We start from the raw sequence: 14,666 nt of genomic DNA, 5'->3' as shown, positions 1-14,666 counted from the left end.
TTTTGTTATTTTGTTATTTTTTTTAACTACCTCCATATCACTCCTTGCTGCCCATATGATGAATGAAATGTGCTTATGGTTGCGATCCTGTGTCTGCTATCATCAAGTCAGCTCTCCTGCAGGTAAACAAGATTTTGGCCTAATTCGAGGCAGAGAAAAGACGAGGGGCCGCGTTAATGAATGCTCGGCTGTGAGTGATCCCTGTTTCAAATGAGCGTTTTAATGAAGAGGAAATTGACCCTGCACTGAAAAGAGTAGTCTATATTTAGGTATATTAAAAGTCCATTATCTAAAGAGAATCGATATGCTCAGAAAAAGAACAAACTCCCATTGTCTCCTATGAGTAAAGAGGCTGAAATGGCGTTTTATTTTTAACCCAAATGTCATTCATTTGTGTTTAAAAATTCCTTGTCTTTCAAATTGTTTAATTCAATCTGTCCCCGCCCTCTAGCCTATCACTGATCACTGCCCCGCCCCAAACAATACATTTATACCACACACACACACACACACACACACACACACACAGAGTTATTGTGTTATTCTGGGACACCAACGTGATAAAGAACGAATTAAAACCCCAACTCTGAAGTTTTAAAAATGAAAAAATCTCCAAATTAAAGTGGCTTAACCAGACAAAAACACGCCATGTAGGAGAATGAGTTATCCCTATTTCTGAGCCCTTTTAATAAAACTAAAGGATTTTTATGGTACTTCAGATGCATATTATTTGTTTAAGACATGTTAAATAAATAAAATATTTACACTCAATTTATTCTAAGCCCATTTCAGTTTATGCGTCTTATGACTACACTCCGGCATCCTCTCCTGTAAATGGGGGGAATAAAAGTAATGAAAATGTCAATACCATAAAATAGTGGTCCTTCGCGCAGCCAGAATCGGGAGTTTTTGAGGGAAGAGTGACAGCTCTTTGTTGGTGAATAGAAATCAGTGGCGGCGGAGAGAGAGAGAGAGTGAGAGACACAGAGGGAGAGGAGACGGGGAGAGAGAGAGAGAGAGAGGGGAACTCCTCCTACCAAATTATTCAGACTGGGCAGGCTTTGCGGGCTCTTCACAAATAGGACACGGTTCTCAAATCCAGGCAGTCCCAACCTGACCTCCAAGCACCAAGGAACCCCTGACTGGGAAAAATCGGGAGAGAGAGAGAGAGAGAGAGAGAAATCACCAAAAAGAAACAACAACAACAAAAAAAAACTTTGTGTCATTATTTTTGGCGAGTGTTCACACTGTAGCCCCCCCTCCCCTCCTCCCTCCCCACCACCACTACCACTTCCACACCGGTTTGTCGCATCATTTGGACTATATATTTTTTTTTCTGGAGGAGAGACATTTCACGGGGAGAAGGGGGAGAGAAAAAAAGCTGGTGCACCACCACCACCACTCCTCCTGTCCCACCCATGTTGTAGTTTCTTCGGTTTTTCTTTTTCTTTTTCTTCCAGTTGCCTTTGCACTCTGGCGAGGAGGTGATCCTGAATCTCTGGGGTTGTGTTGTTGTTTTTCTTGTGTGCCTCTCTCAGAGCCTCAGAGCCCATTTGGATGCGCTGAGAGAGCGGGGCGCAGCGCTGCAGTTCAGTATATGGAAGTTGTGGGCTGCAAGACAGAGGCAGGCAGTTGCACGTTGCGTCCAGGACCGGGAGCCATGCTTTTCCACGGGATCTCCGGGGATCACATCCAAGGGATCATGGAGGAGATGGAGAGAAGGTCGAAAACGGAGTCGCGCCTGGCGAAGGGCATGCAGCTCAACGGGAGAGAGTCGGTAAGAGCCTGCTCGACCTGTGTTTGAATTCATGTTAAAACTTAAACCATCGTCTCTGTATGAACGGCGGCTGTGGCACCGTTAACCGTGCGAGGAAACGTTGGCTACAGTTGTTTTTTGGGGGGTAAGTAGGAGGACCAGTGAGGAAGATTTGTCACTTTCTTCTTTGTGTTCAATTATGGAAAAATTATTGAGGTTAAATCTTTATTAAAAATTAATGGATGGCTTACATTTCCTATGATTTCAGTAGCTTCTCGGTTATCTGCAGAAAATAATTTACTAAAAGCATAAAATGGCTGCAGCTTTACATGCAGTGCTCTCTAAATATACTGAAATATATTTAACTATTATTCTGGACATCAAATAAAATAGGGAATTGTAGTTTACATTAGAGCAGTAATATTTAGTTTTTTGTATAATTGTCTAAACTGAAATGTAGCTACTTTACTTCAGGTAATTTTATATCTACAAATAACTGTTGGCAAAAAACATTTCTGAACTATTATTATTTTAATTATTATTTCACCTATATTTGACTTTTTTATTTTAACTGGAAAAAAAAAAATATTTCTTTTTTTTAATAGGCCTGTATACAATCTTTTAAATATCTTTCTCCTCAATACGATTTATGAATTAGTTGTTTGTCTGTTAAGAAAAGAGAGTTTGAACCAATAAAATATTAAAATGATAAGCAAGACACATTCCTGACATTCTCCTCGATATTCAGAAAAGCTCAGAAACAGTTGTTAGATGGTGCTTATTCCTTCTGTGGGGCTGTGAACACACACCGAGCCTCCATTTGTTTAACAGCGTGTTTAAAGTGCTCTTCAAAAGGCCTTTTGATAGATAGAAAAAAGTTTAATTTCATGGCCATAAAGCTACTAAAGGCCTGTTCAGTTTCTGCATAATGTATGTTGCATAAGATTCCCCTCAGCAGCCTCTTGAAGGAATTAGTTGCCATGAGCTTTCCCCTCTCTCTCCCTCTCTCTGACTCAGACCATGCCTTCTATGAGCCCGGAGAAGCCTGCTCTGTGTGCCGGCTGTGGCGGCAAGATTTCGGATAGATACTACCTCCTGGCCGTGGACAAACAGTGGCACCTGCGGTGTCTCAAATGCTGTGAATGTAAACTAGCGCTGGAGTCGGAGCTAACGTGTTTTGCCAAGGATGGGAGTATCTATTGCAAGGAGGATTACTACAGGTAAGAAAAATGAAGGTTAATCACGCACGTAGTCTAAAATTCAGTCTGTTTTCACGCACATACGCACGCACGCGCTCACAGCCACCCTTGCACACGGTGGTTGATTTATGTTACCGGCTTTAATGCATTTTAAACTCTTAAATGAACAAATTACGATTTTTTTGGGGGCAAAAAACTTTTGTACAGCCACTGTTAGCCACGATTCAACAGGCCGTGGGAGCAATTATGTTGAAGCCTTTTAGTCCAATTACGCCTCATTCTTGTCTGAATAAAATCATAACAGGGGGCCCTGCATGGTGTTAATTGGAAATAACTTTTGATATTAAATTGTACTTTTATTTGCTCTGAGTGTAATGTATACCACATTAACTCAATATAAGTCTGAGAAACAAAGGAGTGGACCTACACCATATATTTCCATCGTTTAAAAAAAATGATTTACCTTAGTTGCTTTTGTCAGCATGCAGTTACCCAGCATGCCCGAGTATGGAAAATAACCAATGAAACAAATTATCTTCCCCATATTTTAGCAAACATTTATAAAGCCATGCTCATGATGATATTATTTCCAATGCACTATTATAGTAATAACCAGTGAAATAAAAGAAATGCTAGTAAACGCGAGTTACTTTTTGTCCCACCATTGTAATAACCTATAGTTCCACCTATTGCCAACCTGTAGCCTTCAGTGCTTAATGTCAACTGCATTGCCAAGGGCGTAGCAATTGTAGGTTTAGACTGACTTTTACTTATTTAAGAGACAACATTTCACCACATACAAATATTTTTACTCCAAACTAAAAGTGGCCTATCGACCAAACCGTCACTGTATAGGTCAGATGTGGATAATATAGCTGACCTCAATATGTAGGCCTGTTACAGTGGCTGCAGCCATATGTATGCTACTAAAAGCTGTGTCACATACACACACACCTTTGTGGCTAAAACGCACGACACAACCCCATTAGCCTGTTGGAACCAGTGGCAGTGCAGGTTATAATGTGGTAAAGTCCAGCAGCTCCTCCGTCTGTGTGTCTGTCCCGTTGGGTCTCTATGTACGAGGAGTCTTGACTTTTTGTCTGTTCCAGAAGGTTCTCCGTGCAGAGGTGCGCGCGCTGCCACCTCGGGATATCGGCCTCGGAGATGGTAATGCGGGCGCGCGACTCCGTGTACCACCTGAGCTGCTTCACGTGCACCACTTGCAACAAGACGCTGACCACGGGCGACCACTTCGGCATGAAGGACAGCCTGGTGTACTGCCGGCTCCACTTCGAGACGCTGGTGCAGGGACCGGACTACCACCCCCAGCTCAACTTCGCCGAGCTGGCAGCCAAGGGCGGCGGGCTCAGCCTGCCTTACTTCAACGGCACCGGCACGGCACAGAAGGGAAGGCCGCGCAAGAGGAAGAGCCCGGCCATGGGGATAGATATACCCAGCTACAACACAGGTGAGACAGCATGTTGCTCGGAGCAGGGCCTAGGACACACACACACACAAACACACACACTTACATACATACATATTAGAAAACAATTGTAAATAGTCTACATTTATGTTGACGTTAAACTAAATTTCTCGTTGTTAGTTTGCTGTAAAGTAGCTATATATCCTTTAACTGTTTGCCCTGTAGGCTATACTGAAGGGACAGGCCCAATGGGGACACTGACAGTGAGAGCTACAGCAAAAACACACCGAGCTTTTTACCTAACTGTAATCTGCTCTGTGGAATTACTGAGAAATTAAAAACTAAGCTTTTCTAAATGCAGATGAAACCCTGTTGGAGCCCACTGAAAGACCCCGTTTGGTCCATTGACCCTAGTTTGGAGCATTTTGCTGCATTGTGGTTTATGTGTTGTTCACGGTCGTCGGACTTTCCTGACCAGAGAGTCCTCATATTAATTTAAATGTTTACTTTTTTTTTAAATACGACAGCAGAAATGATTAAAGTGAAAGTCAAATCACTCACAAATAGACAGACAAACAAATAAATAGATGTAATAAAAAAAAACAGGATAGGTTTGTTTCCATTACGCAGAAGACACTCCCTTTAAAACCCAGACGGTTCCTGAATGCCCCAGCTGTAACAGCCGCAGGTCTACCTTACATGTCTGAAATGAATAGAATCGCTCCTGCAGGCAGTGTAGGTGAACATCGCCTGAGTGGAACTGCGCCCGTGGCTGTGGGCTAATTGGTCTGCAGCTTTCCGTCCACGCGTCTTTAACGCACGGTTGTTGTGCTTTAAACTGTGGCGTGTGTTGCACGTAGAATGATCGAAATTTGACCTCGCCGTCAACTTGCTCATCGACTTTTATTATTAAGAATTTCGCTCGAAATAAATGGCGTGGAATGGCTGTGAAAGGTGGTGGTGGTGGGGGGGTAAATGTAGTTTGAGACGGTCGCGTAAAGTCGTGTCCAAAACCATGTTCCTCACGTCTTTGGACTTTTTTTTTGTAAGACAGAAAACCCGTAATCAAGCGAACATTAGGCTGCTGTTAAATGTAGGCTCCATCTAAAAATCTCGCATTGAATTGCTGAATGTTATGACCCGACCCCCAGGACCCGGGCGCGGCGCACCCCGCAGCGTTCAGCGTCCCCATTTTGTTGTCGCTTTTCTGCGAATTAGTGTGCGGTTGAGAAAGTTTGTCATTGTGCGCCAACTTCCCTGTGTTCCTGCTGAATGGGGAGGAATAAGGGTAATCTGCGCGTTAATTGTTCTCCGTTAATTGAAGGTGACGTTGGAATCCCTGGCCTCCCGTGCGGCGGTCAGCACAGTTCTCAGGGACAGAGCAGCGCCGTGCAGAGGGGCCTGCTGCAGGGAGAGGCCAAGGGCTCCGAAACACCGCGAACACAGCACTGTACAGCCAGCGCTCCGGTTCAAGGGGCTTTGGTTTGTTATTCGCAAACACAATTCCAAGAGATTATGCAAATCCCACAGTTCTCATGGATGCCCTCGTAGAAAACTAACTATTGTAGTACTGTGATTTTTTTTTACACCCCCCTTGTATATAGGATATGCCTAACCAAGCGTTTAAATATAATGCAGCCACAACAGGTAAAAAACAAAAAAACATTTCACAAAAAGAAAATCCCAGCAGAGAAAGACATAAAGTACAGTAAGATGACGTCCCTGTGAGCTCATTATTACCACAGACACAGTAAAGGTCCCAGTGGGAATATTGTATTTTTCACTTGAGATATTTAGAATGTAATGAAATAGAATATTTTCTAATTTATAAAGACTGGCTTCTTTAAGTGACATGCCTCTTTTGGTTTGTTTCTGAAATGTTCTAATTATGTGACGCATTTATGGTCTCAAATAAGCCCATTAACAATGAAAAAAAAACCCATACAAAATAAAAAAAAACAGTAATTAAATTAGTGAACAACCGAAAGATTTAGTCTAGCCATTTTCTCTTTTCCAAAGTGCTCTTTTTCCTGTGTTGTGCTAAATATCCCAAACACGCCTTTCTCATTACAGTCTCAGGCTGTTCGCTTGAATATGTCGTTCTGCGGATCAGGAGACTCATATTCATGACAAATAGGATGAGGTTTTGTTTGAGGTTTTGTTTCTGCTTTAGCGAGCACATTCATGTTAGTTCTCACCAGGGAAAGGTGTGGGTCTACTGAGTATTCCACACTGCTCTGTAAAGTTTGCTCTTGTTTGGATATAGAGACCCCTAGTGGGTAATATCTAGTGAAACACAATCCAGTGAAGGCTGGAACACAAGAACAGAGATGTCAGTGATTGTCATATTAATGGCGTGTGTAAGCGTCTGAAGAAGAAGTCTCAAATAAGAAAAAAACATCATTCGCACCATAACATGTAGCGCAAAATAATGCCACACATTTAAGCCATAGTTTATTAACAGGTATCTGCCTTATTCCAGCTGATTTGTAATTTATAAGCCAATAATTCATTTTTGGGAAACTGCTTGCACTGCATCCTTAATATGAGATGTTGGTTTAATTCATTACTGAGAAAATCAGCTGGTCAGCATTTCTGTTACAAGGAGACAAGAAAATCAATACAGCCTGCTATATCATTTAGAAATCCTATGCTTATACTTTGCTGGCTAGATTTCCTCTCCTTTTGCACTCAAGTGAGAGATGAGATCTTATTAGACGTGTTCTAACATAAATATTAGATTGAGTAGAAAAATTCCATCATCGTTATCATGAAATGTATTTCGCTGTGTATTTTGGTTGCAATCTTATAAATGTTTGAGAGCCAGTCACATGCTAATTTACCTTGCACATAATAATGAGTCTGTCACAACCGTATAGATTGTAAAACGGCATAATATAGAAATAAAGCGTTAAGATTTTATTTTTCTTAATGCAGTGATAAATGGTTCAGCTGCACAGTTTAGCCAAACATGCATTTAATGTAGGGGAGCCGTTTTTGCATTCCACCATCTTTAAGTATTTTACACATGCAGTACTAAGCTGTGACAAATGAGGCCCATTAGGCCTATTAGTCTTTGCAAACACAAGCAGAAATAATTTAGCTCAGTCCCAGTGTATGGTTAAAATACATCATTTTGCTTTAAAAATCTGATAGCACAGATTATATTCAAACCGCAACAATTACAACTTGGAATGCATTGCAGTATGTACAGATGTTAAATTAAATTCAGTTTAGTTAGTTTAATGAGTTTCTTAAATGTCAATTATTTGCACCTTTTAATTGTATGGGATAAATATACCAAAGTTCCTATATCATAGATCTGTTAGCATGGCCAGTCAATGGAAACGTATGGCCTTTCCACAATCAAGTCCATATGTGATTCATCTAATATACTTAATTGTGTCTTTTCTTCTCTGCTCAGCTTGACCTTGTCACATGGTATTTAAATTAATATTGAGCCTTCAAAGTAGTGCAACAATTCATTAGTGACCATTCCTAATAATTAGATGTAAGCCGTTTGCTGATTTAAGTAACGTCATCTTAACAGCAGTGGAGTGAGCTGCTTTAGTACCAGTTACTAGTGAAACACAGTGAAAATGAATTTCAATGCAAAAGAAGTGTTCATCACAAACAAAATGAGCTGCTGAGCTGAAAACGTGCTGCAGTTGTCCCTCTCGTACTCTGAGCCGCCCCTGTGCTCTGCTCTCTGCCCTCTCAGGCTGTAACGAGAACGACACCGATCACTTGGACCGGGACCAGCAGTCCTACCCTCCAACGCAGAAGACCAAACGCATGCGGACCTCCTTCAAGCACCATCAGCTGCGGACAATGAAATCCTACTTTGCCATCAACCACAACCCAGATGCCAAGGACTTAAAGCAGCTGGCCCAGAAAACAGGCCTCACTAAGAGAGTTCTACAGGTAAGCACAGAGCCATTCTTCTTACTGATCTGATCACCCCATATCTGTGTGTGCACCCCACCACTCCTCCATGTCCCTCTCATTTCACACCAATATTACCATTGAAGTCATCTCTTTGGTTTTGTTTGTTTGGTTGGTCCATTTAGTCATTAGATGTATATCCAGGGGTATTTACCTGAAATTTGATAGTTTCTTAAATGTTATTTTTTTGGGAAAGAAAGGAGAAGAGTCGTTCTTAAGCGTAGAAACTTAAGTGTAAAACTGTAGCTGATTATTAATAATGAGAGTGCACATGTTCATTTTATCTGTGGAACAGAAAAGGGTGTAATTCAGCTCTCACAGATAAATAATTTAAAAAAGACAAGATTATTGTTTTGACTTGCTAATAAAATCCACATTCTTATATTCAGTGTTCAGGAGCTAACTGGTTCATTGTTATCTGCCCCATGAGCACAAAATAATGTATGAAGATTGCCATATAAAGATTTATATACATAAGGCAAGGGCAACTTGATACAGTAATAGCTGTGATAACTTGATATGTAAACTACTGTACAAATGATTTGATACTTTCTTTTTAAAAATTAATTCTAAAAACAAAAAGTAAAAGCCACATTGGGATTGGTTTGCAGGTTTGGTTCCAAAACGCAAGAGCCAAATTCAGAAGGAACGTTTTGCGACAGGAGAATGGAGGTGTTGATAAGGCTGATGGCACCTCACTCCCTCCACCCTCATCTGACAGTGGGGCGCTGACCCCCCCCTCCAGCGCGGCCACACTAACAGACCTGACAAACCCCTCTATCACTGTAGTGACCTCCGTCACCTCTAGTTTGGACAGCCATGATTCGGGGAGTCCTTCGCAAACTACCTTGACAAACCTTTTCTAACAAGCTATCTCTAGCAGACTGATTTTTTTATATGATTTTATTTGTTTTTTGTTTTTGTTTTGTTTTTTTATTTTCTTTCCTCAATTTACATTTTATTTTTTTAAGTGACACCTTTAAATCTACCAGAGACAGCTCCTTGGAACAGAAAGTGCTGTACTGTGTACACAAACAAGAACAACAAGAGCAAGAACAGCAGCGACCACATTAAAACACAAGGAAATCATTTTAATGTGTAGCATTTGAAACCGCATGGCAGCCGTGTCTGTAGTTGACTTACAGTATGCAGAGATTGATTTTGGACATTTTTGAAGATGAAGGCATAAGAAAATTGTCATGGATTCCACAATTCATTGGAAAAAATAACTAAACTTGAACGTGTCTGGAAATCTACGTAGATCTTTTCCTTGATTTGACTTTATTTGTACATTTGTATTGAATTATGATAAAATAAGCCCTACCTAATTTATGGTTAATTGGTAAATTTTAAAATAATATGAATATTTTGCCCTCAGAAACCTGTATATGTATGCACTGTGTTCGCACTATCCAATTTAAAGATTTTTTTTTCTGTTTTGAAATAATTTGGGAAATAAACTTGTAGAATGTTCTGTATATGGATAACTCCAGAAAACAGGCTTTAATTATTTCCGAATGTTTCGGTCTTTAAGACTGAGTTGGATGGAATCAGACATTGAAATATCTTACAGAGCTACATGTAAAACATCTAAATTGCATTATAAGCACCTAACCATTGCAGCTTGTATGGCATTTAGATGCTGAAACCGCATACGTTTTTGTCTTGATTCACAAATCTACTGTGATAAAGAGAAAGAAGTAAATCCTACAATCTGTACAGTGGTAACTGTTCAACATGTAATGCAGTCACATAATAATCAAAAATCAGCAAGAGAAATTTGGATTGGAGAACAGTTTATGGACACTGTAATCGATTGTTTTCAAGACAGAGCACTTTCTCGGATTTCTTGGCCTCATAGATTAACCGTAGTCAAATGGATAAATCCTAGTAAACATATCCATAGATCCACAGCTAAACTCAATTGCACAGTGACAATATACTGCCCAGTGAAAAGTGCATTATTGTTTTTATCATGTTGCTCAGGGTAACGATGTGATTTTAAAAAGGGAAAAGGAGTAGGGGTGAGAAATTAAGTGGTTGCGACGTTGCAGACTAGATTTGTAGAGCTGACATGAACATTCAAATGACCTCAGATAGGTGGAGTCGCAAGAGGCAGCCAGTGGGAAATCATTGTCCATGTGTTCTCCTTTTGGGCCATATTTATACTTTCTTTAATGACACTTGCCACTGAACAGACCAAAAACATGTTTCTTCTGGCTGAAAGAGAGAGAGAGAGAGAGAAAAGAAAGACAGAGCAAATCTTCAATGGAGTTGATACATTTCATTGTGAGCGTCACAATTTGTTCTATTGTAGAACAAAGTGGTACTCTAAATCTACTTAATGAAGTAGATGCCTAACTCAGTTCTACTATGTGCCTTATGCTATAACTTGGGAGAAAGTTTGTGAAATTCAGGATATATGTGTTCTTTGTTAACTGATTCACATCCTTTTGACGCCTCACTAGTTTTGTACTGTTTTGCATCTTATTTCCGAAGATCTTTTTATGGTGTATCCTGTTAAAAAGGGGGCAGCGATGTCATAGAAAGCATTTGTGCACTCTTTCAGATATAGTTGGGTAATCCAAGAACCTTATATATTGATCTTCGTGTTAATAGTTGAGTACAGTAAGTGTTCTATCAAGATTGTCCATGTTTCCCTGTTTCTTGATAAAGATGGTGTATAGAAACTATTTCCCCTTAAATATTTATGGACCAAACGGTTGTTATATATCTTATTAAATTTGTGTGAATAAAAATACTTTGCTTTAAATGGGTTTTATTTTTCATTACACTTGCCATTTTTGTGTTCTATCTTGAATACAATTTTTCGTTTATCACATCAACAAATGAGAAAGCATTCAGTTACTAATGACCAGCTAAACGTCCTCATTTTTGCTTCCATTTTTAATTTCTATTTCCTATTTTATGATGTTTATGGTTTTTAACGTAATGCCCCATGGATTTGCATCTAATCCCTGCAGTCAAAAATATGAAATTGCTTTTTAATGCATGAACATGGCTTTAAAATTTAAATCAAAGGAATGCTGCAAAGCATATATTGATATATATCTATATACATATATAGTATATATTTATGCATAACATATTGGTAAACCTAAAATGAAGTAAGAGTAAATGCAGACCCCGTAAAGCCAGGTTGCTCTGTAGTTAATATATTCTTACTCTATCATTTCTTTCAGGGAGAACAAATCTTGGGGCATTACAGCCATACATCCCGACGTTTGAAAATTCCCTAAAGTATTAACAGAAGGGGAAAACTTTGATGGGAAATCCTCACCATTGAAGACAAAGACAATAATAGGATAAGATGATAGCATATTGAGAACAAATAAACAACCAACATAAAACCTGTTTCAGTTGCAAATGTACAACAGATGATTTTTTTTAAACAAAAGTTTGTCCTGAATGTTTGAATCCATCAGCGGAGGAGACCCCACAATGTATGATATTTATGATATCAATGTGAAAAAAAAATCTTTCTGTATTGGAATGGTAACTGCACAAAAATGATAATAAAATGTATTGTAACATAGTTTAAAAAAAAAAAATTACAGAAAGGCACAGGATGTGATTAAAAGACAGCAGGCATCCAACATGACAACAGTGTGAAACAGAGACGGTATGGATGTTACTGGTACCAACACACACTTACACACAAAAACCACACCACACACACAACCCTTTTCCCACTGCCTTACTCCTATGTAAGTGCAATATATACATTCCCACAATCTTTGTTCTCCACCATACACACTGTTAACACATGCACGTACACAATTGCACACACACTGCTGCCCCCATGCACCCCACCCAAGACTCAGCTTGCTAAATAGAAGTTTTCTTTTGTCACAAGTGTCATTTCGTAAACACATGGCCTCCTTGAAACTCGGCAGCAGGATGCCCATCAAATATGATGAGTGTATGAAGAGGACTGCAGAGCTGGAGCTTTGCCATCTGGCTGTACCGAGGGAAGGAAGTGAAAAAACAAAGCAGATAAAGAAGAGATTCTCATTTTGCATGCGCCTCATCATCTTGTTAACATTTTCCTTGAGATGTATATTATTTCCTTTGATTCATTGTATGATTCATTGTCAGCTGCAAAATAAAGCATATGAAAATGATCTCCCTGATGCCCATATAGTACCTCACAGTGGGGAAAAAACTGTTCCTATAGATTATTTATAGTAATACAACAATTCGTTTCAGCTCTATTTCACTCAAACTCAAAAATGTATTTAAATATATAGGCACTTACACATTTGCACACATAAATGTTTTCGCAATAAAGACTAAAAGTAAATAAAGCAATGTCATATATGATACACGTAGCAAAAGATGGACAATGTAACATACAAACTGTAACAGGCAATAACATGATTGCCTCAGTCAGTCGGTTGGTAGTGTACTGTCTCATTACTTACATGAATGCTGGGTATGTATGCCATGTAAAGAAGGTGTGTTATGGAGAGCAGAAAAAAGGGAAAGAAAAAGGAAGCGGAAGGAAGGAGAGAGGGAGGGAGGGAGGGAGACTGAAGCCACATGGGGACCAGTAAACAGGCTGGTGTTGAATTCCAACAATGTGGGAAACAGCAAACACTTCAGTCAGTCCAAGAGGAAACCTCAGTCGCTGGGGTGCCTGCGCGCTGTGGCAGCAGGGCTGTGTTCCCTGGGTCTGATGGGAGGACGGTGGGCGGGTTGACACCACAGAGCTACAGGAAGCAGGGCTGGAGCAGAAACACAAACAAACACAGTCAGCCCTGCTCAGTTTTGGAGCTGCGGGATGAAAATTCTGGACAACATCATGGCCCTGTGTTGACAAGAATTTCAGGGGTTTGCTGCTGGGCTGTTGGTGACTGGAATGCACCTTATCGGTGTTTGTGTAAGCAATGCCGGATCAGCCAACTTCCTGCCAATAGGATTGCTTCACCCTATTCCAGGTATTTTGTTCTTTATTTCCAAAAAATATACAGGAAGAAGAGAAAAATACAGAGAGTTAAATTATGTTTCCTTGTGCATTTAAGCATTTGAGCAGCACGTGTATATGTGGTCTATTACCTGACTGTAAAACCAGCTGCCATCAGAGTGAGATAAATCACATTTTTTGACCCTTAATTAATCTCAGTGTAAAAACAGAGGTTCACTTATGTCTGTCTGTGCAGAGACAGGTAACAGGTAAGAAAGGAGGGCTTTAACTAACTGACTTATCTCCCCCACCTGTTAAATGACAGCCTCCATGTACCATGACTGTACAAAAAACAATGCTCTCAGTGCTGTATGTTATCTGCCATACAAGCAGTTTGTTGCATAAAGCTTTGGTGACTCTGATATAAGTTACACAAAAAGAGAGAGATTTTATATGCTCTATCATCCAAGCTCAAGTACCCCCTGTAAAACCTGACCAGAAAGAAATGTACATCACACAACAGCACATAAGCAGGTTTGAATTTTGACATAAATTAAACTCACAAAGGGGTTCAAATAGTGTTCAACATAGTTTGACATTTAAGGCCCTACACACCAGCCACCTATTGCTGCAGAAATATAAAATTCCCATAGGTTTTGTCCTTTGTTGCACTTAGATAAGTTTGTGACCCAAATACGTGCCAGTTCATCAGGGTCGGGATTTATAGACCTGCTCAAACTTATGACATTTGCTACTTTGGCCTGCCTATTTAGTAAGGTCCGCCTGAAATAAAAAAATGTTTTACATATAAATGTCGAATGAAAAACCAACTGCAAGGATAAGCACTTTACTATGCTGTCATCACAAAAAATATTATGGGGAACTCTCCGGTGTCCATTAATCATGTTGACGTCAAATATTGCTCCATGACAAAAATATAAACCAATCCAACAACACAGTATCCTACTGTCAAAGATATTCTTAGCACGCACGAGGTTAGAGATGAACTGAACTAAAACTGGGTGCAAAGCAACATATGTGTGGATATTTTAAGAACAGTTGTACTCACTGTTATCAGCAACACCTGTAATTCACACTACAATTGACAAATAACTGGAGAATGGGGTCCCTAATAATGATCAGTAAACTCCAGGAAAGTGTGTCGCCGCTGGCACACACACACACACACACACATACACGGTCACACATACATTACCACACATTATACACACACTGAGACAGGCGACAGGGTCGAAACAAAGTATGGAATGATCACTGAGGCATAGGCCACACCTGCAGTTTACATGTTGCTCTGATAGTGTTGTTTCTATTGTCACTGCTCGTGTATGTGTATGTGTGTGTTTGTGTGTGTGTGTGTGTGTGTGTGTGTGGCCACTGAACAGTGAACAGGTC

At 40.0% G+C, this 14,666-nt stretch overlaps 1 protein-coding gene across 4 annotated transcripts in view; it reads left to right on the top strand.

Moving 5' to 3' along the window:
* The window catches only part of lhx9 (LIM homeobox 9), a 17,308-nt gene extending 4,861 nt beyond the window's left edge, over window positions 1–12,447 (top strand). Inside the window, exons 2-6 of one of the 4 annotated variants that reach the window (XM_035653890.1) lie at window positions 1,539–1,777; window positions 2,774–2,976; window positions 4,065–4,423; window positions 8,103–8,305; window positions 8,938–11,093. In XM_035653890.1, the coding sequence (XP_035509783.1) occupies window positions 1,598–1,777; window positions 2,774–2,976; window positions 4,065–4,423; window positions 8,103–8,305; window positions 8,938–9,192 (1,200 nt within the window). In that variant the 5' untranslated portion in view covers window positions 1,539–1,597 and the 3' untranslated portion in view covers window positions 9,193–11,093. Of the gene's footprint in view, window positions 1–6; window positions 1,778–2,773; window positions 2,977–4,064; window positions 4,424–8,102; window positions 8,306–8,937; window positions 11,094–11,529 lie in introns of those variants that run through there. The other 3 variants (XM_035653892.1, XM_035653891.1, XM_035653889.1) reach the window with 3 other exon arrangements.
* The last annotated feature ends 2,219 nt before the right edge of the window (window positions 12,448–14,666 follow it).

This window comes from Morone saxatilis, unplaced genomic scaffold, assembly GCF_004916995.1.
Source record: "Morone saxatilis isolate NCDOM2014 unplaced genomic scaffold, NCSU_SB_2.0 Contig12, whole genome shotgun sequence".
Lineage (NCBI taxonomy): Eukaryota > Metazoa > Chordata > Actinopteri > Moronidae > Morone > Morone saxatilis.
Note: the sequence above shows the minus strand (reverse complement) of the source record. Positions and strands in the feature narration are given on the sequence as shown.